The 27,032-nt window shown below is 33.1% G+C and overlaps 1 protein-coding gene and 1 pseudogene across 1 annotated transcript in view; one reads left to right on the top strand and one right to left on the bottom strand.

The window, feature by feature from the left end:
- Window positions 1-27,032, bottom strand: part of anne (anne boleyn) — a 382,933-nt gene that overhangs the window by 210,560 nt on the left and 145,341 nt on the right. The window contains exon 6 of the mRNA XM_067140654.2: window positions 1,739-2,100. Coding sequence (XP_066996755.2) covers window positions 1,739-2,100 — 362 coding nt within the window. The remainder of the gene's footprint in view (window positions 1-1,738; window positions 2,101-27,032) is intronic.
- On the top strand, window positions 14,276-16,017 carry LOC136864845 (NADH-ubiquinone oxidoreductase chain 5-like; annotated as a pseudogene).

The following is a 27,032-nucleotide window of genomic DNA, read 5'->3' as shown; positions in this document are numbered from 1 at the left end:
AACTCCTAACCCCAACTTGGCAGGTTCGATCCTGGCTCAGTCCGGTGGTATTTGAAGGTGCTCTCTCGCCTACAAGAGAGTAATTTTTGATTGCATTTCATGCTCAAACCTGCTTTGATCAGTGTTGTAAACAGAGGACGGGGTGTAATGGAGAAATCGCTCTCGAGCCCTCTCCAGAAATTCTTCTGCAGCCTTGTTCTTGTTTCTCGTCCTGAATACGTGAACGGGATACAAACTTTGTAATTTTTCTACTCCCATTTCTGTGTTGTTTCTTCAAACGGCTGATCCAGGCATGAGAGGCGGAGAAATTACTTTTCTCTATACATAGTTCACGTACAATTTCCAAAGCCCACAGTCGTAAATCTTCATCACTTACATTTCACCTTCTCTCTCTTGCCTCCTGGAAACATGAATAGGGTTTTTCGTACATAACTTTTATAATGTTCAATCGAACTTCTGGACATACCCGTATTTACTCGGGAAGTTTGCAAATGGTAATTTCTGTGTTTTTTCAACAGCTTCTTCCACAAATAAAGATATCGTTCCAAATTCACTAAACTAAAATATCTGCTGATGTGTGAAAAATGATAATCGCCTTTTCCACTTTCATTAAGACCGAATTTTACAGCCCTCCTCTTGTACTCCATACTGATGTTTTCTCGCACACTCTGGACGATTTACATCGCGACTGGCTCATAGCATCACCACATTCTGGGAGTCATGTTCTAGTTTCGAACTTGGACCTGGAACTTCGCTTGCGGTCGGCAAAAGGTTTTAACAAATGGAATAATTCGAGTCAGTGCTTTCACTGTCTCCACTATGTACATCAAGAGAAACCTCTTCGATATGTTGCACTTGTCTACAATTGTTTTCCATCAAATCAATCAGATATTGCCTCATTTCCTTTCCTTTCGACCTAATTTCTTCGGAAAATGAACTATTTTTTGTGGAAATAAACTCATTACAAACTCCGCTACATTAATGGGATTTAAAACATCATCCTCTGAGGACCTCATTTTCACTGTCTTGCTTTCTTTAAAACAACCATGTATGCAGTAAAATACCCCAGAGCTGACTAGCGCATGCAGCCCTGCTTATCACTGGCCTTGCGTACCTGGAACATTGGGGGCTGTCTACTCCAACCACCATGTACATGTATGTTACTCGTGCTACTTCCTAGTGATCTATATGAGAGATTCACCACATGATTTTGGAGACTTGTAGTTAAGTATGGAGGCTGATGTTCACATGTTGTCTTCTTATAGTACAACGATTGTGAAAAAAATATTCAGGCTAGGTTTTGACCTGTCTTACCTGTTACTTCCCTGTAAGATACATTTAAACAATAAACACTTTGCTCAATGGAGTACTTAACCAAGATAGGTAATTGTTACTGTGCACATCATAATCACAATCACCAAGCGTGTCACGTAAATCACATGTCTCACTAGCCTACGTAAAGAGCTCTACAAACGACCGAGATTTACAGGACAGAAGATGTGACAAAGAAGCTGTTGTCTCCCGCCAAGTAGCTCCTTGCTCATCCCTCCACCTCCTTTCCAACAGCTCACTATATGCACCTTGCCTGAGTTTGCTGTAAACTCTTAGTTGATGGTCACTGCAGCTATTGTATGTCGATTAACCCTCTTTTTTTTCCTGATACTTTTACTGTACTTAAATTAACATGTTTTAAACATTCAACATTATTTATTAGAAAAACTACATTTACATATCTCACCTTTCTTGTCTGAATAATGGCCATTGTAACACCAAATATAGACATGGCCAAGATAGCCATGGCATAGTACATATAATCATCAGCAAACCACAGGCAGAACGAGAAAAACTGGAACACGTAAAAAGGGTTCAGCACCTCCAGGAAGAGTAAGGCCAATATTCCTCGAACTGGGACAATAATTTCATTGGCACCATAAACTACCCTGCGAAGGAATTGTTCATGTGCACTTAAACCCTTTTGCTGGTGCAATGCCATAGTGCTCACTTGCTTGTCCAAACCATGAAGTTTATGGAATTCACTGCTAACAGGATCCCATACATAACGTAGTTTCTTGCAGTGGAACATGCGCACCACATCCAATTCTGTCAACAAAGGAATAGATAAGTTACAGACAATGTGTCCACTACACAATATTATCCAAGAAATAAGGAACAATGGCAGCTGAACAAGACAGATGAAACACACGGTGGTAGGACCCAATCAATACAAAGAATTAATATGTAGGACTTCAATATTTAATGAAACTTAAAAGTAATTCAAAAGGTTCTAAATGCAAAAACGTTTAAAAATTAACTTCACATAAAGCGACAATACAGCAATCATGATACAGATGTTGATTCCCATTGGGAATCTGTAATATTTGTTCCGAATGAGTAAGTTTATAATATAAATAAAAATAAATAAATAAATAAATAAATAAATAAATAAATAAATAAATAAATAAATAAATAAATAAATAAATAAATAAATAAATAAATAAATAAATAAATAAATAAATAAATAAATAAATAAATAAATATAAATTTATATTGGTATTATAAATTTACTCATTCGGAACAAATATTACAGATTCCCAATGGGAATCAACATCTGTATCATCTGATGGCCAAGCAGGCATCAATTTTTTGTAGTGAGACAGTGTCTCATAGTGCATTGGCACTGCCAGTGGCTACAATTAGCCTACGCAGTGGCCTCCACGGTATGCACTAGCCATGCATCTTGGTAGGTGTGCTAGGTACCAACTGATGAGCCCAGCCTAGCACACGAGGGCAAAACGCTGGCAACCAGGAATGAGTTAGCTGGAAAATTTATAATGTCCAATAACGGACCATTTATATTGGTATAATACAGCAATCATACGTGTCTGGGGACACAAAATGAACAACCTTTATAAATTTGTTAAAGCACGAAAGCGGATAAAGGTAACACAACAGTCATAATGAAGAAAGACGAATACATAGAAAAAACAATAGAATTCATCAACAACAACGGTATTCAAGAATTACAAGCGACCCTACAAATAAATTTCAAAACCAAATAAAGCAAGCTATCAAGGAAACAGACTTAATTTTCACAAAACAAGAAAAAGTAAGCCTCATAATCAAAAATCCTAAACTCCCCACACTAAGAGCCCTGCCCAAAATACACAAAGAGCTTTGTCCCATTAGACCAATAGTAAATTTTAAAGGTGCGCCAAGTTACAATGTAAGCAAACAACTGAACATCATTCTAAAAGAGAAAATTTCACTTAAAGGAGACAGATCAATTAAAAACAGCCTAGAACTAATTAAAGAATTAAATAAACTTAAAATAACAGAGAGCACACGTATGATATCCTTTGACATCACTAACATGTACACCAACATACCATTAGATGAATCCATTAAAATTATCGAAAACCTTCTTAAGGAAAACACCTCTCTACAAGAAACCAAAGAAATTATTAACCTTCTTAGAACAACACTACACCAAAATTGCTTTGCATTTAACGACAAAATCTATTGCCAAACAGAAGGGCTAGCCATGGGCTCACCGTTATCAGGTATAATAGCAAACATTTTTCTCAATAACTTCGAAAACATGTTCTTAATGGGCCAGCTTTCAAAAGGAATCTTACATTGGAGCAGATTTGTGGATGACGTCATATGCATATATGATAATGACGTCACTAATGCAGACCAGTTATTAAACACTCTAAATTCTTTACACAAATCCATCAGCTTCACAATGGAACCAGAAAATAACAAGAAAATAAACTATTTAGACATCACAATCAACAGGAATAATGACAACCTATCTTACTAGGTATACAGAAAGCCCACTCAGACGTCACACACTATTGACAACAACTCGAACCACCCATACACACACAAAATAGCAGGACTGAATACAATGATACATAGAGCTATTTCCATACCAATGAGCACAACAGATTTCAATGAAGAAATGCAAATTATTAAACAAATCGCGAAATAAAACAACCATCCTCCAGGCACAGTGGATAAACTTTTAAATAAACATAAGAAAAGTCCTCGGGAAAGCACCACACACGACAAAGAAAACTACGTGGTTCTCAACTATGTTAACAATAACACATACAAAGTAGCTAACATTTTCAAGAAACAAGGTTTAAAAGTAGCTTTTCGAACGAATAACACACTACAGAGACACTTCAGCAGGTGCAACTTAAACAAAAAGGACCCTTTCTCAAAGTCAGGAGTGTATGAACTCAAGTGCCAAGAACCTAACTGCAACGCCACATACATAGGTCAAACAAAACGTAATTTCCATACAAGATACAAAGAACACAAAAACGCGATCAGATATAATCGGCATTCAGCCTTCGGGGAGCACATCTACGACTGTTCACACCATTTCACAGACATCAACACTGATCTAAAAATTTTACACTTCGGAAATAAAAGTAAATCTTTGAATATAAAAGAAGCAATAGAAATTTACGTCGCAAAAAATACTAATGCCAATAACCTGAATGAGCATACACATTTAAATAATTCCCCCCTATTCGCTCTACTCACATAATATCTGACAACAACTACTCATTAAATAGCTTCTATCGTAATAATAATAATAATAATAATAATAATAATAATAATAATAATAATAATACACATTTAAATAATTCCCCCCTATTTGCTCTACTCACATAATATCTGACAACACCTACTCCTTAAATTGCTTCTATCGTAAATAATAATAATAATAATAATAATAATAATAATAATAATAATAATAATAACGTCCCTTACTTTATTCAACTAAAAATTATTAATTTGCATTCATCCATATTACATAAAGGTACATTCGCATGGAAAAGGTCAATAACTTCTCTCCCCTCTCCAATGTTGACGGAAGGTGAATTGCTTTTTTCATAATAATAATAATAATAATAATAATAATAATAATAATAATAATAATAATAATAATACCGTTCCGTACTTCATTCACCTATTATAAATAATAAAAAAATTATAATTACATTCATCCATATTACATACAGGTACAATCAACATGAAATAGGTCAATAACATCTCTTCCCCCCCCTCCAATGTTGATGGAAAGTTCCACAGCGCTCCAGCCGCTCCGCCCTACATCTCTCCCCCCCCCCCCCTCTCCACTCTATAGTCTACCCGATTTTATCATCCAATAGGAGAGATCCACATCGATCTACTAGGCCCCTCCCTGTCCTGCCCTCCCCTCTCCACGCACAGCGTGGCTCACCAAAAACTTTCCATGACCACAGTCCTGAAATAGTGTTTGGTGACAACAGACTTAACATCGGCAGTCTAGATAAATACGTAAGTTTTTCACTATATTATAATTGTATATAATTTATTTTTTGTCATTACTGTTTCATGTTATCACTTATCTCTCTATCATTGACAAGTTTACGCTACGTAAACAATACTGTACATATATAAGCTTATTTTAAGTGATTTGATAGAATCTGAGGATGTTCTTGTAGAACGAAACATGTCATTCTTTGTATGTTAGTGTGTGTTTTACAGATATGCTTTTAGTGTTTTAATTTACATTGTATTTGCTATGTGTTTGACAGACTGAAAAGCCTTTGCTACATTCAACCTTTATAAATACATCATTTTCACAGTATACTTTACAGACTTCATACTAACGATCCTACAGATCAAGGAACGTCAATCTGAATGAAAAGTTTCTTGTCTTGGTTTATAATATTCATCTATACATGATTAATTAATTTATTTCACAACCTTTTATATGGAAGCCTTCACCAGCAATCGATTAGATAATAAACTACTAATTCTACACCTTGACATGTAAACAGCTGTGTGCAGACAAGATATTTTAGGAGTGTGATAGCTCCTCTGTGGAGTAAATGTCACTGAAACCAATATGTGGCAAGTGATGCAAGTGATTCTATATCTGGCCTATTTCAAGTAAATTCTGGATCGTTTAAAATTGTATTAAATTATATAGTCTGAATTTGTGGGGCACCCTGTACCACACATGCCAATTTTTCTGGGACTTGCTCAAGACAAGCTTCAATAAATGTCCAAAGACAAGATAACCTGCATTAAATTAAAAATTTAAATTTGACTGGCTTAAATAAAATTGAAATGTAACTCCTGTGCAGTCATTGGTCATTAATTTTGCGATGCTATTTCCTGTTGCACCACCCAGCGTGGGCTACCTTTGGGAAGTGCGTTACAGGGTAGCTTCATTCCGTTTTCAAGATCATGTAGAGTGGATCTGTTGTCCGGGAACCCTGTGCTCCATAGGGAGTTCTGGCTTCTCTCAGGGTAAGCAAATCTTATGTTTTGCTATTTGCTTTACGTCACACCAACACAGATAGGTCTTAAAGCGACGATAGGATAGGAAAGGGCCAGGACTGAGAAGGAAGCGGCTGTGGCCTTAATTAAGGCCCCCAGCATTTGCCTGGTGAGAAAACGGGAAGCCATAGAAAACCATATTCAGGGCTGCCGACAGTGGGGTTCGAACCCACTATCTCCCAGATTCAAGCTCACAGCTGCGCACCCCTAACCACACGACCAACTCGCCGATAAGCAAATCTTAAATTTTGTAATGTAACTTAACTTCTTAATTTGTACAGGAGTTTACCCGTTGATTTGACATGAATCTAAACAAATTCATGATGATGTAAAGGTGCTTTACATCCATCCTCACGTTTCCACGAGGCAAGTTTTTGTAACAGTTTCTGTACCTTGAAATTAAATAGCTCACTAACCTTATTCAAGTTTTAAAACTTCATTATATATCCGTATTGAACTGATTTTTTTTTTTTTTTTTTGCACTCCCGAATACTGGACACTGACCACACTTAAGCGACTGCAGCTATCAAGCTCGGTTGTACTGAACTGAGAATAAAATAGGAACAAAATATTGGGTCCACCTAGTCAATACAAAACAATGCTATAATATTAATTACAACATTTAATTATTAAATGGAACCAGTTTCATCGCTTATTCTGCGTCATCTTCAGCCAAAAAAACTTTGAAAACAGACATCGACATATTTAAAATAAACATACAAAACAACGCACAGTACACATTAATACATTTATATATTAATAAATGTTTATATAATATATACCTAAGATATAGGTATATAATAACCTATATTCATTATCTATTTAATTTTTGGTAATAAATTAAAGTATTTATTTTAAATATGCATTTATATTAATATACCTGAGAAATATACATACAAAAAAAATATATTACAGTGATTATTATTCTAATTAAATATTTATTACGTGCCACCTTGGTGCGGCGATTACAGCACTTATAAGCTTGTAATGTAAAATAATTAGTATTAAGTGAATGTGTCCCAAGTGTTATTTTGTGGATAAGTGAATATTTTCATTGTATAGGGGCGAAAAATGCGATAAAAATTCAACGCCAATTCAAAACAGGTTCATTATATTGTATATCAATATTTATGTGATGTTATGTTATAATTAATGATATAATTATTTGATCCACTGTTTAATAATGAATTTAAAAAGTTTTATTCTTGCTTAATTGTTTACTTTTTATATGTTTTTACATGTGAACTTTTGTGATTATAGATTTATGGACTTAAATAATAAATATATATTTGCAGTATTTAATATTATTTATCAAGGTGACTTGGAATTAGTAATATAATATGTAGCTGGCTAAAGTCGTGCCAGCCGCCGCGGTTATACGTAGGGTTAAAGTGAACATTATTAGTGTACGAGTTAGTAAATTTTTAATAAGCTTAAATGTAAATTTTTAAGGTAGAATTTTGAATTTATTTAAGGTTTAATATTAGTATACGAAACTTTGAAAATTGGATTATAAACTAGGATTAGATACCCTATTATTCCAATTGTAAATATTGTTACTTGAGTAGTAATATTTATGTTCTTGAAACTCAAAGAATTTGGCGGTGTTTTAGTCTTTTCAGAGGAATCTGTCCTGTAATCGATAATACACGTTATAATCGACTTGGTTTTGTAATCAGTTTGTATGCCGCTGTCGTAAGATTATTTTTCAAGAGTGGTAATTTTCTATAACTCATATTAGAGTAAGTGTCAGGTCAAGGTGCAGCTTATGATCAAGTAAGAGATGGATTACAATAAAAAAATTTAAATGGATCTTGCATTGAAAGGAGAGTGCATTTGAAGGTGGATTTGAAAGTAATATTGTTATATTATGATAATGTGATTTTAGCTCTAAAACATGTACACATCGCCCGTCACTCTCATTATAAGGTGAGATAAGTCGTAACATAGTAGATGTACTGGAAAGTGTATCTAGAATGCAAAATAAAGCTTAAAGTAAAGCATTTCATTTACACTGAGAGGATGTTCGTGCGATTCGAATTATTTTGAAGGTATCAATTTAAAATTTGATGAATAGGGAAGTTTTACTTAATTGAAATAACATTAATTGTATGCGTTTTAGTATAGGAATAGAACAAATTTATTTATTTATAGTGGAGTAGTACTGTGAAGGAAAATTGAAAAAAGTTGAAAATAAATTTATAGAAAAGTAAATTGATATTGTACCTTGTGTATCAGGGTTTATTACAATTGGAATAGAGATTTATTTTTCCCGAATTAAAAAGAGCTAATTTGTTATGTTGGTTAATGTAATATTATTATCAAGAATAACAAATTTGTAATGAAATATTAGTCGGTTTTTAAGATATCTGGTTCTTCAAGAAATGAATTTAATTCAGTATTTAATAGTAGTTTTTATATTAATATATTAACTGTTAATTGAATATAATATTTTAAGGGATAAGCTTTAGAATAGAGTTTATAATTGTTATAGGAGTTGTAAAGAATTGTAGGCTTTAAATTAGCCATCAATTGAATAATGTTATAAGTTATTTTATTACAATATAATTTTATAATAATTTTAAGTTGAGTATTGAAGTGAGTTACATAATATGAATGTAACTGTAATAATGATAAAATTAGTATGTAAAAGTGTAAGATATTTAGTGAATGTAAATTTATATGAAGGAACTAGGCAAATTTAATGTTCGCCTGTTTATCAAAAACATGTACTTTTGAGATGTATTTAAGGTCGGGCCTGCCCCTTGATAGTGGAATTAAAGGGCCGCGGTATTTTGACCATGCAAAGGTAGCATAATCATTAGTCTTTTAATTGAAGGCTGGAATGAATGGTTTGACGAAACATTAACTGTCTCCGTGTAATAAATAGAATTTAACTTTTGAGTCAAAAGGCTTAAATGAATATAAAAAACGAGAAGACCCTATAGATCTTTATATGGAATTGTACATATTTTGTTTAGTGGTATTATTAATATGTATTTTACCACATTTTGTTGGGGTGACACAAAGATAAATGTAACTCTTTGTTTTACAAACATTGATTTATGAATATTTGATCCGTTAATAGTGATTATAAGATAAAGTTACCTTAGGGATAACAGCGTAATTTTTTTTGAGAGTTCATATCGACAAGAAAGATTGCGACCTCGATGTTGGATTAAGGAATATGATTAGGTGTAGAAGTTTAATTAATAAGTCTGTTCGACTTTTAAATCCTTACATGATCTGAGTTCAGACCGGCGTAAGCCAGGTCGGTTTCTATCTTTATAATAGATGAATATTTTAGTACGAAAGGACCAAATATTCAAAATAATTTTTAATATAGGTGATAAATGTTAATACTACTTTGGCAGAGAAATGCATTGAATTTAGAATTCAAGAATGTAAGAGTATTACAGGTAGTATTGTTAACAGAGATTTTAATAAGAATGTTAGGGGTCATTATGTTGATTATTTGTGTATTGATTGGGGTGGCTTTTCTTACTTTATTGGAGCGGAAGCTTTTAGGTTACATTCAAATTCGTAAAGGACCTAATAAAGTAGGATTTATTGGATTACCACAGCCCTTTGCTGATGCAATTAAATTATTTTCTAAAGAGGGAACATATCCTGTAGCATCAAATTATTTAATATATTATTTTTCTCCTGTTTTTAGATTATTTTTGGCTTTAATGACTTGAATAATTTATCCTTTTTTAACAACTTTATTTACTTTTAATTTGGGGATTTTATTTTTTTTAGTGTGCAGAAGTTTAGGAGTATATACTGTAATAATTGCGGGGTGGTCATCTAATTCTAATTATGCATTGCTCGGAGGGTTGCGGGCTGTTGCTCAAACAATCTCTTATGAAGTAAGATTAGCATAGATTTTGTTAAGATTTATTTTTTTGGTGGATAATTATTGTTTGATAAGATTTATGAGTCTTCAAGGTTATGTGTGATTTATATTTCTGACCTTCCCCCTTATGTTAGCATGATTTTCATCATGTTTAGCGGAAACTAACCGAACTCCTTTTGATTTTGCGGAGGGGGAGTCGGAGTTGGTTTCGGGATTTAATGTTGAATATAGAAGAGGTGGATTTGCATTAATTTTTTTTTAGCTGAATATACTAGTATTTTGTTTATAAGAATATTGTTTTGCATAATTTTTTGGGGGGAGATGTTTTATCAATTTTTTTTTAAAGTTGACTTTTTTAGCCTTTATATTTATTTGGGTCCGAGGAACTCTTCCTCGATTTCGATATGATAAATTAATATATTTAGCATGGAAGGCTTATTTGCCTTTATCACTTAATTTTTTATTGTTTTTCCTAGGATTACGGGTTTATATATTTTCTATACTTATTTAATGGATTTTATTTAGTAAAGTTAATAGAAGAATTGAACTTCTGTCTTATGTTTTCAAAACATATGCTTTCATAAGCTTAATAACTAGTTTACTAGGTCATCTCAAATATAAAAAATTAAAGGATTTAAGATGTAGTAAAGAAAGTATAGGACGGTAAGGATTTGACCAGTTAGAATATAAGGATCTTCTACTGGTCGAGCACCAATTCATGTTAAAAGGATAACAACAGAAACTATAGATCAAAATAGAATTTGGTTAATCGGGTAAAATTGGATTCCACGGAATTTATTATTTGCAGTAAAAGGGAGAATAAGAAGAATTGCAATGGATATTACTAGTGCAATTACTCCACCTAGCTTATTAGGAATAGACCGTAAAATTGCATATGCAAAAAGGAAACACCATTCGGGTTGAATATGAACAGGTGTGACTAAAGGGTTAGCAGGAGTAAAGTTATCAGGGTCTCCTAATATATAAGGTTCGAGAAGAGTTAATAATAGTAGGATGGCCACTATAACGATAAAACCAAAAATGTCCTTAAAGGTGAAGTAAGGGTGGAATGGAATTTTATCTGAGTTTCTATTTAAACCTAAAGGGTTATTTGATCCTGTTTGATGAAGAAATAAGAGAAGGATTATAACTATTATAGCAACAATGAATGGTAAAACAAAATGGAAGGTGAAGAATCGAGTAAGAGTAGCATTATCAACAGCGAATCCTCCCCAAACTCATTGAACTAAATCAATACCTAAATAAGGAACAGTTGATAAAAGATTTGTAATTACAGTTGCTCCTCAAAAAGATATTTGACCTCAAGGGAGAACATATCCTATAAAAGCTGTTCCTATAACTAAAAATAAAATTACGACACCCGTAAATCAAGTGTGTATATAGTTATATGAACCGTAATATATACCACGGCCTACATGAAGGTAAAGGCAGATGAAGAAGAAAGAAGCACCATTGGCATGTAAGGTGCATAAGAGTCAACCGTAGTTGACATCACGACAAATGTGAGCTACACTAGAGAAAGCTAAATCTACGTTAGCAGTATAGTGTATAGCTAAGAAAAGGCCCGTGGCAATTTGGATTATTAAACAAAGGCCGAGGAGGGATCCAAAGTTTCATCAGGCGGAAATATTGGAGGGGGCAGGCAGGTCCACTAAGGCATTATTAGCAATTTTAAAAAGGGGGTGAGATACTCGTATAGGTTTGGCCATTAAAATTTTTGTCGTAAGGGACCTTGAAAGATGTTTGTGATTTTTACAATTACAATTAAGGTGAGGAATAAGTAGTTTACCAATATTAAGGTAATAAGATGGTTGGGTTTATTATAGAGTTTAATTAAATGGGGAGTGGCTTCTGTATTTAAAGAGTTATATATTAGATCAATTGATGTAAGGTCCATATTTTTGGTAAGTATGTTGGTAAAATATGGATCTCTTATTGATGAAATTATTAGAATTAGAGTTATTAATAATAAAGTAATGATGAAGGTTTTTATAGAAGTATAGAATAGTTCATTAGAAGCTAAACTGGTGATGTAGATAAAAAGAACTAATATACCTCCTAGGAAAATCAAGAATAGGAGGTAGGAAAATCAAAAGGAGGAGGATATTAATCCGACAGTTATGGAGATAATGGATGTTTGTACAATAATAATAAGGGTCATAGCAAGGGGGTGATTAGCTAGTAGAAAAATTATACTATTAAGAAGATTGAAGACAAGAATTCTTAAATTTAAGATTCAGAGGGTAGTTTAAGTATAAAATATTAATTTTGGGGATTAGTGAAAAGAATTTTTCTTTCCTCTGAGTTTTAGAAGAAAATCTTAATATTGGTTTACAAGACCAGTGTTTTTATTAAACTACTAAAACAATGGTAATAAATATAAGTTGAGGAGTCTTGATTTTAGTGTTTTTAATAGGGGTGTGAACTTCTTGTTCTAAACGTAAGCATTTGTTGTCTATATTGTTGAGCTTGGAATTTATTGTGTTGAGTTTATTTGGCTTGTTATATTTATATCTAAATTTTTTTAATTATGAATTGTATTTTAGTATAGTTTTTTTTAACATTTTCTGTTTGTGAAGGGGCTTTAGGATTATCTGTGTTGGTTTCTATAATTCGGACTCATGGTAACGATTTTTTTCAAACATTTAGAGTTTTACAATGTTAAAGTTTATATTTATGATTGTATTTTTAATCCCTCTATGTTTCTTAGTTGATTATTGATGGGTGGTTCAGTCTTTGATATATTTTATAACTTTTGTATTTTTTATGGGTTGCATCTTATCAGGTGATTTTGGTAATTTAAGTTATTGTTTTGGAGGAGATATTTTATCTTATGGGATTATTTTATTAAGATTTTGAATTTGTGCATTAATGATTACGGCGAGAGAGACGGTTTATCGAGTTAAGTTTTATAATCAATTATTTCAAATTTATGTTTTGTTTTTATTATTGATGTTATACTGTACTTTTAGAAGAATGAGTATATTTTCTTTTTATTTGTTTTTTGAAAGTAGATTGATTCCTACTTTGTTTTTGATCTTAGGTTGAGGGTATCAACCTGAGCGGCTACAAGCCGGAGTATACTTGTTGTTTTATACTTTGTTGGCTTCTTTACCCTTATTAGTCGGGTTGTTTAACGTGTATAGAATTTATGGTAATTTGGATTTAAGCTTGTTGAGAAATGTAAATTTGTTTAATGTTATGTTTTATCTGGTTTTAATCTTGGCCTTTTTAGTAAAAATTCCAATATTTCTCGTTCATTTATGATTACCAAAAGCACATGTGGAAGCTCCAGTGTCTGGATCTATAATTTTGGCAGGTGTATTGTTAAAGTTGGGGGGATATGGGTTGTTACGATTTTATTCAATAATGGTTTCTTTGGGATTAAAGTATAATTATGTTTGGGTTGCTATTAGTTTGGTTGGCGGAGTGTTAGTCAGTTTGGTATGTTTATATCAAACGGATTTAAAGGCATTAATTGCTTATTCTTCGGTTTCAGGGGGCCTGATAACATTAAGTGTTTGAGGGTTTAGAGGAAGTTATACACTTATAATCGCTCATGGATTATGTTCTTCTGGTCTATTTGCATTAGCTAATATTACGTATGAGTGTCTTGGAAGACGAAGAATGTTGGTAAGTAAGGGTTTAATGAATTTTATGCCTTCAATGGCTATGTGGTGATTTCTCCTTAGTTCTTCTAATATAGCTGCGCCTCCTTCTTTAAATTTAATAGGTGAAATTAGTCTATTTAATAGATTGGTTGCTTGATCATGAGTATCTATAGTTATATTAATGTTGTCATTTTTTAGAGCGGTATACACTTTATATTTATATGCTAATAGCCAACATGATATAACATATTCTGGAATTTATTCTTGCTCAAGAGGATATAGTCGTGAATTTATTTTACTTCTGCTTCATTGATTACCATTAAGTATTTTAGTATTGAAGGGAGATTTATGTATATTGTGATTGTGTGTAAATAGTTTAAAGTAAAATGTTGGTTTGTGATACCAGTGATGTAGATAGCTACTTTAAACCATTTTATGGTCATTGTCTATTTGTTTTTTAAGTTTTTTATTTTTGTTTATTGTAGCAATAATTTTGATAATTATAGGATTCTATTTTATTATGTATGATTTAGTAATTTTTATTGAGTGAGAAGTATTAAATTTGAATAGAAGTTCAATTGTTATAACCTTTTTGTTTGATTGAATATCATTATTATTTATAGGGTTTGTATTATTTATTTCAGCTTTAGTAATTTTTACAGAGATGAATATATACATGGTGATTTGACTATTAATCGATTTATTATTTTGGTATTAATATTTGTATTATCAATAACATTCTTGATTATTAGACCAAATTTAATTAGAATTTTGTTGGGATGAGATGGACTGGGGCTTGTTTCTTATTGTTTAGTTATTTATTACCAAAATGTTAAATCTTATAATGCGGGTTTAACAGCTTTATCTAATCGAATTGGGGATGTAGCATTATTAATACCTATTGCGTGAATAATGGCATATGGGAGTTGAAATTATGTATATTACTTGGATTTTGGTAAGGATTCTTTTATTATAATATTAATTAGTACTATAGTGGTATTGGCTGCTATAACTAAGAGAGCTCAGATTCCATTTTCTTCTTGATTACCAGCAGCTATAGCTGCCCCGACACCCGTATCAGCCTTAGTACATTCATCAACATTGGTTACAGCCGGGGTTTATTTATTGATTCGGTTTAATGGAGCATTTGTGGATACCTGATTATCTAAGTTTTTATTACTTATAGCTGGCCTTACTATATTTATGGCAGGCTTAGGGGCTAATTTTGAATTTGACTTGATCATTGCTTTATCAACTTTAAGACAATTAGGTTTGATAATGAGAATTTTAGCTATAGGATTTCCTAAATTAGCATTTTTTCATCTTTTAACACATGCGTTATTTAAGGCCCTTTTATTTATATGTGCTGTTTCATTAATTCATAATATGAAGGATTCTCAAGATATTCGGTTTATAGGAAATATTTGTAGTCAAATGCCACTAACGGCTGTATGTTTTAATATTTCTAATCTTGCACTTTGTGGTATGCCTTTTTTAGCGGGGTTTTATTCCAAGGATTTAATTTTAGAAATTGTAAGATTATCTTATATAAATATATTTAGTTTTTTTATATATTTTTTCTCTGCAGGGTTGACTGTGTGTTATTATTTACGGTTGGTATATTATTCAATAACAGGTGAATTTAATTCTACATCATTTCACCCTTTAAATGATGAGGGGAGAGTTATGTTAAAGAGAATGTTAGTGTTGGTTATGATAGCGATTTTAGGAGGATGTATATTGAGTTGAGTTATATTTCCATCACCTTCTATGATCTGTTTACCAATCACATTGAAACTATTAGCGTTGATTGTAAGAGTATTAGGGGGTTGATTTGGATATGAAGTATCTAAATATTCTTTGTCTTATAATTTACTATCATTAAAGACATTTATGATATCTAATTTTTTAGGATCAATATGGTTTATACCTTTTATTAGAACTTACGGGGTAAGTTATCTACCTTTATTTTTAGGGAAGCAAGTTTTTAAAACTATGGATCAAGGTTGGAGTGAGGATTGGGGTGGTCAGATAATCTATAATCAATCTGTCCAATACTCTCAGATAATTCAAAATTGACAGAATAATAGAATTAAAATTTATTTAATTAGTTTTTTCTTATGGATGATTATGTTGATTATGTTAATTTTATACTTAAATAGCTTATGTAGAGCATGACACTGAAGATGTTGGGGAAGTTGATTAACTTTTAAGTATTTATAAATATACTGTTATATTATTTATACAATGAAAATGTATTGTTTTATTTTAAACTATATAAACGGAGAAATGTTAATGGAATTAAACCATTAAAATGAAAAGTTAGCAGCTTTAATTTGATCAACACATTTCTTTAATTGGAAATAAATTTCAATAATATTATTAACAGTAATATACCTCTACTTTGGTTTCAATTAAGATAAATAAGGATGTAATCATCTAAGATCAGGTCGAAACTGATTGCAATTTATCGCTTCTTATTTAAGGTAGATTGAGAGATCAATACTTTTTGAGTGCAAATCAAATGTTATAGTTAACTACAACCCTAATGTGCTCATTCTAGGGCCTCCTGATTTCATTCGTGATATAATCCTAATAATAGGATTAATAAAAATATTGTACTAATAACTGATCACGATAGAATATTTGATCAACTTATAATAATAATCACAGGAAGAAGTAAAGCAATTTCTACATCAAAAATGAGGAAAATTACAGCAATTAGGAAGAATCGTAAGGAGAAGGGAAGTCGGGCTGAACTCTTAGGGTCAAATCCACATTCAAACGGGGAAGCCTTTTCTCAGTCATTAATGGTTTTTTTGGAGAGGATTGAGGCCAACGTTATGACGATTGAAGTAAGAATGATTGTGAATGATGAGACGATAAATATAATTCAGATTATTTATTTTGAATTAATCAATCTTTTTAATTGGAAGTCAAATGTACTTATATACTAAATAAATAATAAATTATCTTCCCCATCAATAGATAGAAATATATAAGAATAACCATACTACATCAACAAAGTGTCAATATCATGCAGCGGCCTCAAATCCAAAGTGATGATTAATTGAGAAATGACATATTAAATGTCGTAATAAGCAGATTAATAGGAATGTAGTTCCAATAATGACATGGAGTCCATGGAACCCTGTTGCTACAAAAAAGGTAGATCCGTATACAGCGTCACTAATGGTAAAAGGGGCTTCAATATATTCATAGGCTTGAAGAATGGTAAAGTAGATACCTAATAAGATTGTGAAAAATAATCTTTGTGTAGCTTGACTATAGTTTCCTTCTATTAAACTATGATGTGCTCAGGTAACAGTTACTCCTGAAGCGAGAAGGATAGTGGTATTAAGAAGGGGAATTTGGAGAGGATTAAAAGGTTGGATCCCTAAAGGAGGCCAAAGTCTCCCTAATTCAATACTAGGTGAAAGACTTCTATGAAAGAAGGCTCAGAAAAAGGAGATGAAGAAAAATACCTCAGAGATAATAAATAAAATTATACCTCATCATAATCCCTTACTTACTGGTAAGGTATTGAACCCGAGTGACTTAGGCCCATAGTCAGTCATGATTTGATTGATAAAATGATATATGGTACATTTATTGAAATACAGAAGTGTAGTTGAAAATATTTCGTTTACGTAATGTCGAAATCGGAGCGAAGGAAGGACGACAGACTGGAGCCTGACGGATTAGCTCACACGACAACATTTGGCTACTTCACAGCAGGGAATCTCATTAGTTGGCGAACAAGGAAATACAAGTCTACAAATAAGTCTTGGTCAGAAAGAGGAAGGGGGAGAGTCATACAAAGGAAACTCACCACATGAGTAATACCTTGGGATATTTTTGGCAGGACGGAAATTCCGGGAGCTCGTGGAAAATTACAGCGGCTGCGTGTACATTCGCTGGCCTAAGTTCGAGCAGGTGGAGAGTTAAATCACGTGACCGCTTGCCGGCCAATCGTAAAAATTTAATGGAAGGCTCAGGGATACCATCTTAAGGAATGATGGATGAGATATTTTCGTAACTACAAAAGTATTCAGTAATAAATTATTGTGAGTACACGGATGGATGTAATGAATTTATTAGATGTCACGCATGGAAAAATAATCAATAATTATTGGCAAATTAAATAAATTGAAGGCTGGATTTCTTGGAAACCAGACAGCTTGAATGTCATTGGCTGAAAGAAGACCACGTTGTAAGGGACGCTTACGAAGGCGCGAAATGTGAGGAGCTAAATCCACCCGTATCTCCTAAATCTGTGATCACCAGGAGTTCATATTTAATCCAGCAGATATGCTAGCGGAGTGGATTAATTTGATGTAAATTTTAACTTCCAATTCGGAGTGCAAGTACCGATATTAAAAATCCACCCCCTCCCTCAGGGGTATGACGTCAACGAATCCGCGGGAAAAAGGCTTCATCCATATATACGGGGCAAGGGATCCTCGCCAAGACACTTGAAGTGAATCTCGGGAGCTGAATTGACGGTCGCGGTACACTTGAATTAAATATCGGGAGCTGAACTGTTGGTCGCCGCTAACTTAGAATTCTACGGACATACAGTCATTTAATGGCGCGAGCATCCGCCAGTGTTTGTAAAATGTGATCGCGCTCAAGCAACATGAACTAGAAATAGTTAACGTAGGACAGTGTTTGTCATTTATGAATATCAGTGATGTAAAGTAATTACACTGCAAGAGAGTAGTATAAATTATATCACCGTAAGTACGTACATAACAGACTGTGTGACGAGCAGTACTTTCAGGGAATAGTAGCCTGTACTTTGCTATATCGAACCGATATCATGAACACGTCAAGAATGCCGTATGAATCGGGCGTATCGCGACGGGCGTAAAAGTTGACACCTCGTCGTACGTGTCCAGGTCCATTGTGCGGTAGTTGGACGAAGATTAAAGAGTGTAAATATTAAATTCTTGGGTCTAGGATAGTAATTTGTTGTATCAAAGTTAAAGTATTCAGTGTTAACGTTGTAAATGGTGAAGGTTTGTGGAAATTAAGATACGAGTGTAAATGGTAATGTGCCAGGAAATCTTTTGTGGAACTACGCCATCAAGAATGGAGGAGTAAAACGCAGAGAGGGGCCGGAGGAGCCTCTCATCTGCAAAGCTGTAATGGAATACCGATAACTAAGATGAGTACTAAACTGTAAATAATATTTGGGAAATGTTATCGTGATGGGAAAAATGGGAATAATTTGATTATACTTGGTTACCTTCTGTAACAAGATGGGTCGCTTAACGACCCCATCCTAAATTTGTAGCACGGACAGTAGTAAATAATAATAATGTAAATAATCGGGTCTTTTATGTATTCAGTTTGTTGGAGATGTAAATTTGTATATAGAGTGTAGTACGTTAAGTCATGCATGCATTCATATTTCTTTGTAGTCAATAATTTTCTTTACGTTTGATTTTGGTTATGGTAGTTAAATAAGACCCGATATGTGCTTTTCTGTTTTGTCATTTTAACGAGCTATGTAATGACATTGAAGGAAAATCCAGCTTCGCCATACCAGTTGTGTTTTGTTGTAATTAATATGGTCATATTTTCAAAGTGAAGTTGTTAAATTTGTGAGAAGCGATTATAATAATAATTTCCAAGTAAATCATATCTGGGATTGATTAGTGCCAGAATAAATCGAGTTTGTAAAAGGGGTTATGCGTTAAACATATTACGAGTGGACTACCGTGTAACAGGCGAAAATTATTATTTTTTTATTAATAATAATAAATAAATAATATAACTACTTTTTTGTGAAGATATTTTTTAAAATATAATTTGGATATAATAATAATTCATGTGATATTGGAATATTTAGTGAGCAGTGCGTAATAATAAATTTATGTGATCAGGTGTTGAGTTTATCGGGAATCATTTAATGACGGGATGTCGTTTTTTTAATTCGGAATGAAAGTGCGTGGTAATTTAATTTGATCAATTAATAATATTGAAATGTAGATCGGTGCTAATAATCCGTACATGTTATGGACGTGTGGTTTAAATTACGGTCCAATATTTTTTTACGTATAAATGTCGTGTCTTAAAGTTGCGATTCATTAGCCGGAACACGTAGGACTAATATTACGAAACCATGATTGTCAAATTTTGGTAAATATAATTTCAAGATGTTACGATTATTTGTGGAGAATGAACTAAGGCGTAGATCAAAATGAGATCGAAAATGTGAGAGAATCTGCAGTCAGATAATAAAAGGTCGTACGATGTCAGAAATGAATAAATAAGTCAGTTGATAATTCTGTGAGAAATAAACGAATCAAGGAATATTGAGATAGGAAGGAAAATAAATTCCGTACGAGAGACACTTAGGATATTGATATGAGTGTAAAATGTACGGGCAGTGTCACAGAGAAATAATGAGTTACGCAGCGGGTAGCATTCGAACCCGTGACAGCATGTACGAAATAAATAGACTGCACAGCTATTCGTTGAGATACAACGGATCTAAGGATAATGAGAGTTCAGATTCCACATAAATGGTCGTATATTGTATTCATTGTAATGACGAGCGAGGACAATCATAATGTCGTGATAATAATAATAATAATAATAATAAATATTGCAGATAAAGGATTGGACCGCCTTAATTAAATGAGCGTTGATAAAGATGTTAAACGGGAATCTAAATGATAATATGCAACCGATGATAATAATAATAATAATAATGTAAGGACGATGTTAAATCATCGCGGTCAGATTAATAATAATAATTGTCATAATAATAACAGTAATGATGCCGTTGGTTGATCAGTGAAATATTTGTAATTGCGACCGATATCTGTATATATTTTGGCGGAAGTGACCGGTCCATTAATAATAATAACCTCTTAAGTGACGTGAATAATAATAATAATAATATCTTGAGTCACCTATTCATTAATAATAATAATAATCACAAGAGGGATATAGAATAATAATAACTGTAATAACCATTTGTGTTTGCATCCCGCAGAATAATGACGATATTAATCAAACGTGACAGTGCCAGGAACCGTTGAATAATAATAATAATAATAATAATAATAATAATAATAATAATAATAATAATAATAATAATAATAATAATAATAATAATAATAATTTCGAGGATGATAATTTCATGAATATTGTGACGACGGTGGAGTTAATTATTTGGTGACAACATCCCTCTATCCGTATGTTTGAATAATGAGAATGATAATATTAGAGTCATTTGGTACCTCGTTTTTGTACGGTTTCCGCATGGGACGATGTTACAGTCATACTTGCGTGTTTGTTTACTTCGCTCGCGATGCGAGGGGGGCCATTGCCACGGTATTTCCCAACTGCTTCTCGTTATCTCATCTGTGTCAGTAGTCTGTTGAGGCTACTTTGCAACATTTCAAATCACATGTAAATAAAATATAAATGCTGATTCAGTGGTATGGCATCAGCTGGATATCGTAAGATAGGAACTGTCCGTGGAATCCAGTTTTCGCATTTCACGAGAAACATTACCCAGTCCGAGCACCGGTCTCGGAAAAATGTATATAGCCGGAGTACGTCATCTTAGTTAAATCGGGAAGCCGACCGTAACATGGGTTATGCTCGGGCTCCCGATAGAAGGAAGCTATATCTTTGAACAACGGTTCGATTCAAATGGAATCGATCCGTAAATTATACCTCCAAAATGTCATTTTATTTCAGAAGCAACCCATCAAGATATTGATACCACTTGCGGTATGGCAAGTGATTTGTGTATGTAACATGTGTGGAAATTTAAATGTCGTTGCCAAATGTATCAAAGTTTCATACGTCAGATGGCGTAATAAACCGCTCCTTCTGGCAATTATTTCAAAGGAAACCACTCTCATAATCTTTTTATTGTAGTTAGATGATGCCCTTTTTAAAGTTAACAGTCACTTCCTAGTCCTATCATGGAGTCCTTAAATTCAAGTTACAATCGAGCCTTCCCCATTTTAATTTTAAATTGCTCCGTTCATCCCCGTGTTCTATTATGCCGTTATATTTATATTTGATGACTTAAATAATGAACCGACACCCCTGAGATAAATGCTAGTCTGGGACTCGGGAGGTGGACGGGTGCAGTATGAAGGCCTTGATATGTTCCCTCTCGTGTGATATCACGTCATCATTGAATTATAGAGTAACTAAAGTTAAGCCTAAAAATAAAAGGGAATTGTCGTATTGATGAAATCACTTAATTATTCCTACAGTAGTTGCTATTGCTCCAATAGCACCAGTTAGAGGTCAAGGTCTTGGGTTAACTAAATGATAAGGGTGATATGAATGTGTTACCATAATTTACTTCTCTAGAATAAAGGGTGGCTAAAGTAGCAAAAACATATGACTGAATGATGGCTACGGCTGATTCTAACACTATTAGAAGGATTTGAACAATAAGTAGAATAGATAGTGTAGAAAGAATTAAAGAAGGCCCAGTATTTCCTAAAGGAGTTAAAAGGAGGTGACCTGCAATTATATTAGCAGCTAAACGAATAGCTAATGTTCCTGGGCGAATAATATTTCTAATAGTTTCAATACAGATCATAAAGGGTATAAGGACTGGGGGTGTTCCTTGAGGGATTATGTGGGCAAATATATGGGTTGTATGGTTGATTCATCCATATAATATGAAAGCTAATCATAAGGGCAGTGATAATGTGAGTGTCAATACTAGATGGCTAGAACTTGTGAAAATGTGAGGGAATAACCCTAGAAAATTATTAAATAAAATGAGTGAGAATAATGAAATAAAGATGAAGGTTCTCCCAGTATGGCCAGTTGGTCCAATTAAAGTTTTAAATTCATTATGAAGAGCGTTTGTAATTGAAAATAAAGTAATTGTGAGACGTGAGGGAATTAATCAGTAGATGAAGGGTAATATTAAAAGTCCAAGGAATGTTCTTAATCAATTGAGAGATAAATTTATAATACTAGATGTAGGGTCAAAAGTTGAGAAGAGATTATTTATCATTTTCAATTTATGGAACTTGAAGTTAATGAAGGTTTATTTGTTGGTGAGGGAATATTATATAAAAAAATGTAATAATTTATAATGGCGAATAAGATAAGGGTGGATGAAAACACAAAGAATAAAATTAATCAATTTATAGGTATTATTTGAGGAATAAAGAAATATTAAAGTATTTAATTATTTTAGTATGACATACTAATGTTATGAATCAACTAATTTCTTCATCAGAAGTAGGTGTTAATTACTATAAAATGGTTTAAGAGACCAGTACTTACTTTCAGTCATCTGATGATGAATTTATTATATTATTGATTTATTTAATAAATGAGTTAATATTAATTCTTTCAATTACAATGGGCATAAAACTATGGTTGGCTCCGCAGATTTCTGAACATTGACCATAAAATAGTCCAGGTCGATTTATAAAGAAACTTGTTTGATTTAATCGACCTGGAGTAGCATTAACTTTTACTCCTAGGGCTGGGACTGTTCAAGAATGGAGGACATCAGCGGCGGTAACTAGAACTCGAACAGGCGTATTTATGGGAAGTACAGTTCGGTTATCTACATCTAATAACCGAAAACCATTTGTAAGTATTTCGTGAATTTTTGTGAATGATTGAATGGGTTGAGATTGGAATGATGAAGCGTGATCTGAGATCACTTCTTACAACACTAGTTTAAAATTAATAAAAATATAACACCATTCCTTAAGTCACTGCTTAATCTTAATAGTAACTTGATGTTCTGGGTTCAAATTTGCATCACCAAAGTTCAATGTACAAAAAGAGTTTGTGTCAATGTTCAAAGAACAAGTACATGTCTTCTATGGATGAGACATACGAAAACATAAGACCAAAATGGCCATATTAAGTGGTTAGATGGCTTGAGATTTAAAATAAGTATGGCCTAATATAATACTGAGTTAAAATTTCACCAAATCTTGAATTGCCAAGTTATAAAAATTGTAAGCAACTTAAGTCCAAATTGAAAATTCAGTTTAAAAATATATATATTATGTTCCTTCTTAAAACACAACATAACACTTTTAAGCCTAAAAGGAACTTAGGGATTCCAAGTTCTACTTCACGTTAACAACTAAGTGTGAGATGACTTATGTCAATTTTCGAAAGTAAGAAACATGTCTCCTCTAACTGAAAATTCCCGTTGACGAAACTTTGGCTGAAGTTGGCCTGGATGAAACATTCTTCTACAATGTTTAACTTTTACTGTAACTTGTACAGGTTAGGCGAAAAGGACACCATTTTTGCCCCCAGGGTACTGGGGTAATGGACCTATTGGCCTTTCACATCATAACTTCAGTTTTATTTTATGTTTATTTTAATTCAAAAGGTATTTTCCTTCAAGACTAGTACCGGCAAGATCGCTGTAAGGCTGCAACTTAATTACACCTGGGTTCGTGTTTCTATCTTGTGTTCATGCTATTGTTCTGCATTTCCTTTTCCTTGCCTTTTTTTTTTTTAAATACAATAAACAGGCATTAACTAAATTAATCTTTATCCAAAGTTTCAGCCACAAAAGTCCTATGATCCATAACCTTGTAGGGTTCCACCCGCTGTCCACATCCTGGCCTTAGATGTCGTGTATACACGTTTGATTTTATGATATGGTTTTAACGATTTAAAATTTATTTTCATGTTTCAAATTTCTTTCCTTTAATTGTTTTTTTGTGTGTTAAGTGCTCAATAGCAGTTACACAATCTGTATTCCAGCTTAAAGGTGGCTGCTATCAACAATGTTTGGATCCTGCAAATACAGCTGAAATTTACAGTCTTCAATATCAGGTTTCTTGCTAAAAGGCAGCTGAAGTACTTTGTCACATCATTATAACACTGATATGGTTCATTGATTTCTCAACATCAGTAATATTACTTAATGCCATCAAGCACATCAATCTACAATTAGGGACATTTTATTTAGACATAACAATTAAAGATTAAACCTTCAAGTGCGAACGAGTGCAATCACGCTCCTCCCAAATCTTGCTAAAATTGACAGGAGTGTTATCATGCTCTTGTTGCAGATGCCTAATTAAACACGGATTACACAGTATTCTTTCACTGAGGCGAGTCAAGGCTGACAGTTGTAGGACAAGAAAGGGACACGATTCCCATAATTGCAAATTGTGCTTTGCTGTTCTAGAGTTATCAGTGTTTGAAGTTTGTGTATACTGTCGAATGTACACTTATCATACACCTAACCTAATTCTTGTAAAACCTTCAATTATTATGTTTAGTATATTTTAATTATCTTTTATTAAATGCTAAGTAAATATGTATTGTAAATTCATATAACCTCAAAATCTATTCATTTGAAAAATGTAGAAAACTCTGTAATATTTGTATATTGAGTATGTTCCTCCATCATTCAGATACATATTGCGGTTGCTAGAAGCTTACCGTGATGTTTTATTATCCAGATACGTGTGGAAACTTTAGGAATCATGTAGATTTCTTCCTTACGGTTTTGCTTATTGTAGTCGAATATTCAAGTTTAATCTACATTGGAGTACTCCAATAAACTGGCCGGTCAATCGATTGTTCCTTGTACTGTATGTTCGGATGTGTTCCACTTAGAGTGTTGCAAGAACATTTCCAGAAGTTCTGCTCTATTTCTTTCATCTTCCTTCAATTCCCCTATCTGCATCCAGTTGTTATTTGGAGTCACTTTCGATATGCCTTCTGTTCATGTTTCCAATACGTTATCATTCCACCAAAACGTTTGCCTTCTCCCATCTTACACACAGTTGTTCCTAGGCACTATCTTGCCTTTTTTTTTTTTTTTTGACAATCTGTTGAACCCCGGTAGTTAGTCTTGCCTTGTGATAATTAAGTGAACGATCAGTGTGAGGACTTGCTGATATCTTTACTCATCAGAATAGACTGTAAACTGCTTCAGTGTGTTTTTCTTAATAGTGTTACAGTGTTGTTCATAACTATGTATAACTGTAGTCATAATACGAACTGAGTGAGAATTGTGTTGTAAGGAAAAGGCTCAGTGAAAATGAAGATGTTTTACAATCAGAAGTGAACATGCTTCAAGTGACATTTATTTGCACAAAATAAGATCTCACTGAGAACAATAATACTTTACAGTGCTTCTCTGATTGCTGGTGAAATAGTAAGAAGACGTGATGCTGATGTTGATGAGTTAGCAAAGTATATGAACACAGACTTTAACGATAATGATTATAAGAGTTATGTTGAGAAAGTAACAGCGAACTGACAGTTACAGTAGTGAGTTTATGTCGGAAACCATGCCTGCAAGTGTTTCGATTACATCTGTTTAGTGACAGAGAGTGATGAAGTGTCGACAGCGATATTAATACGTTCTTCGATACATACTAGGTGAAAAATTCAGTTTTTCGTTTTACAGCCGACTACAAGTACAGATTTTAAGACATTGTACCACATAATACTTAGATGGGTAATTACGTTGATAACGTAATTTTTACAGGTATGAATCTCTTCATGTTCATTTTCCAGAAAATATTTTTTCCTCTTCAAATAGAATTTTAATTGACATTAAGTCATTCTCAATATAAATACAACCACTTTTCATAATTCTGTGTAACCTTCAAATTCCTGCCCTCATAATTGGTGGAATTATGGTTAGTCTTATTCAGCCTTGCAAATTGGTCAGTAAACCAGGTGGCCTTCTTAACATAGCCAGTGTAAATGGGTGGGGCAATAAGCAGGTTAATAACATAAAAAGCAATCACCATTCAGACCATGTAGGCCAAAACTGGAAGCAAGGTTTTCCACTGTCTAACCTTGGCAGGAAGTGGGATATGGTATGGTACATATTTCTGTTGTTGGCCAAGTTAACCCCAGTTAACCCCAGTACTTCAATGGAAGTACTACATTTTTATATTTCTTGACTTCCTAATGAGAAATCAATGAGGCAAACCAAATACATCTTTACTGTCTTGGCCAGGAAATACTAAAATTAAATTTATGTCAGAAACACTCATTTCCAATATATTCCATTTCACTCAAGTTCAGTACAAATTCTGCAAATCAGTAATGAAACAATAATTTGTCAAAAAAAAAAAAGTTTGCTGTGTTGCAGTTCAACATCATTTACTAACGTGTATGAAATTGAATTATGTAACAAGCAGTTTACAAAACGAATTGAGACCAAGGTTTAGTTTACTTCA

This window comes from Anabrus simplex, chromosome 2, assembly GCF_040414725.1.
Source record: "Anabrus simplex isolate iqAnaSimp1 chromosome 2, ASM4041472v1, whole genome shotgun sequence".
NCBI lineage: Eukaryota > Metazoa > Arthropoda > Insecta > Orthoptera > Tettigoniidae > Anabrus > Anabrus simplex.
The sequence above is the reverse complement of the archived record's forward strand: the minus strand, read 5'-3'. Positions and strand labels throughout refer to the sequence as shown.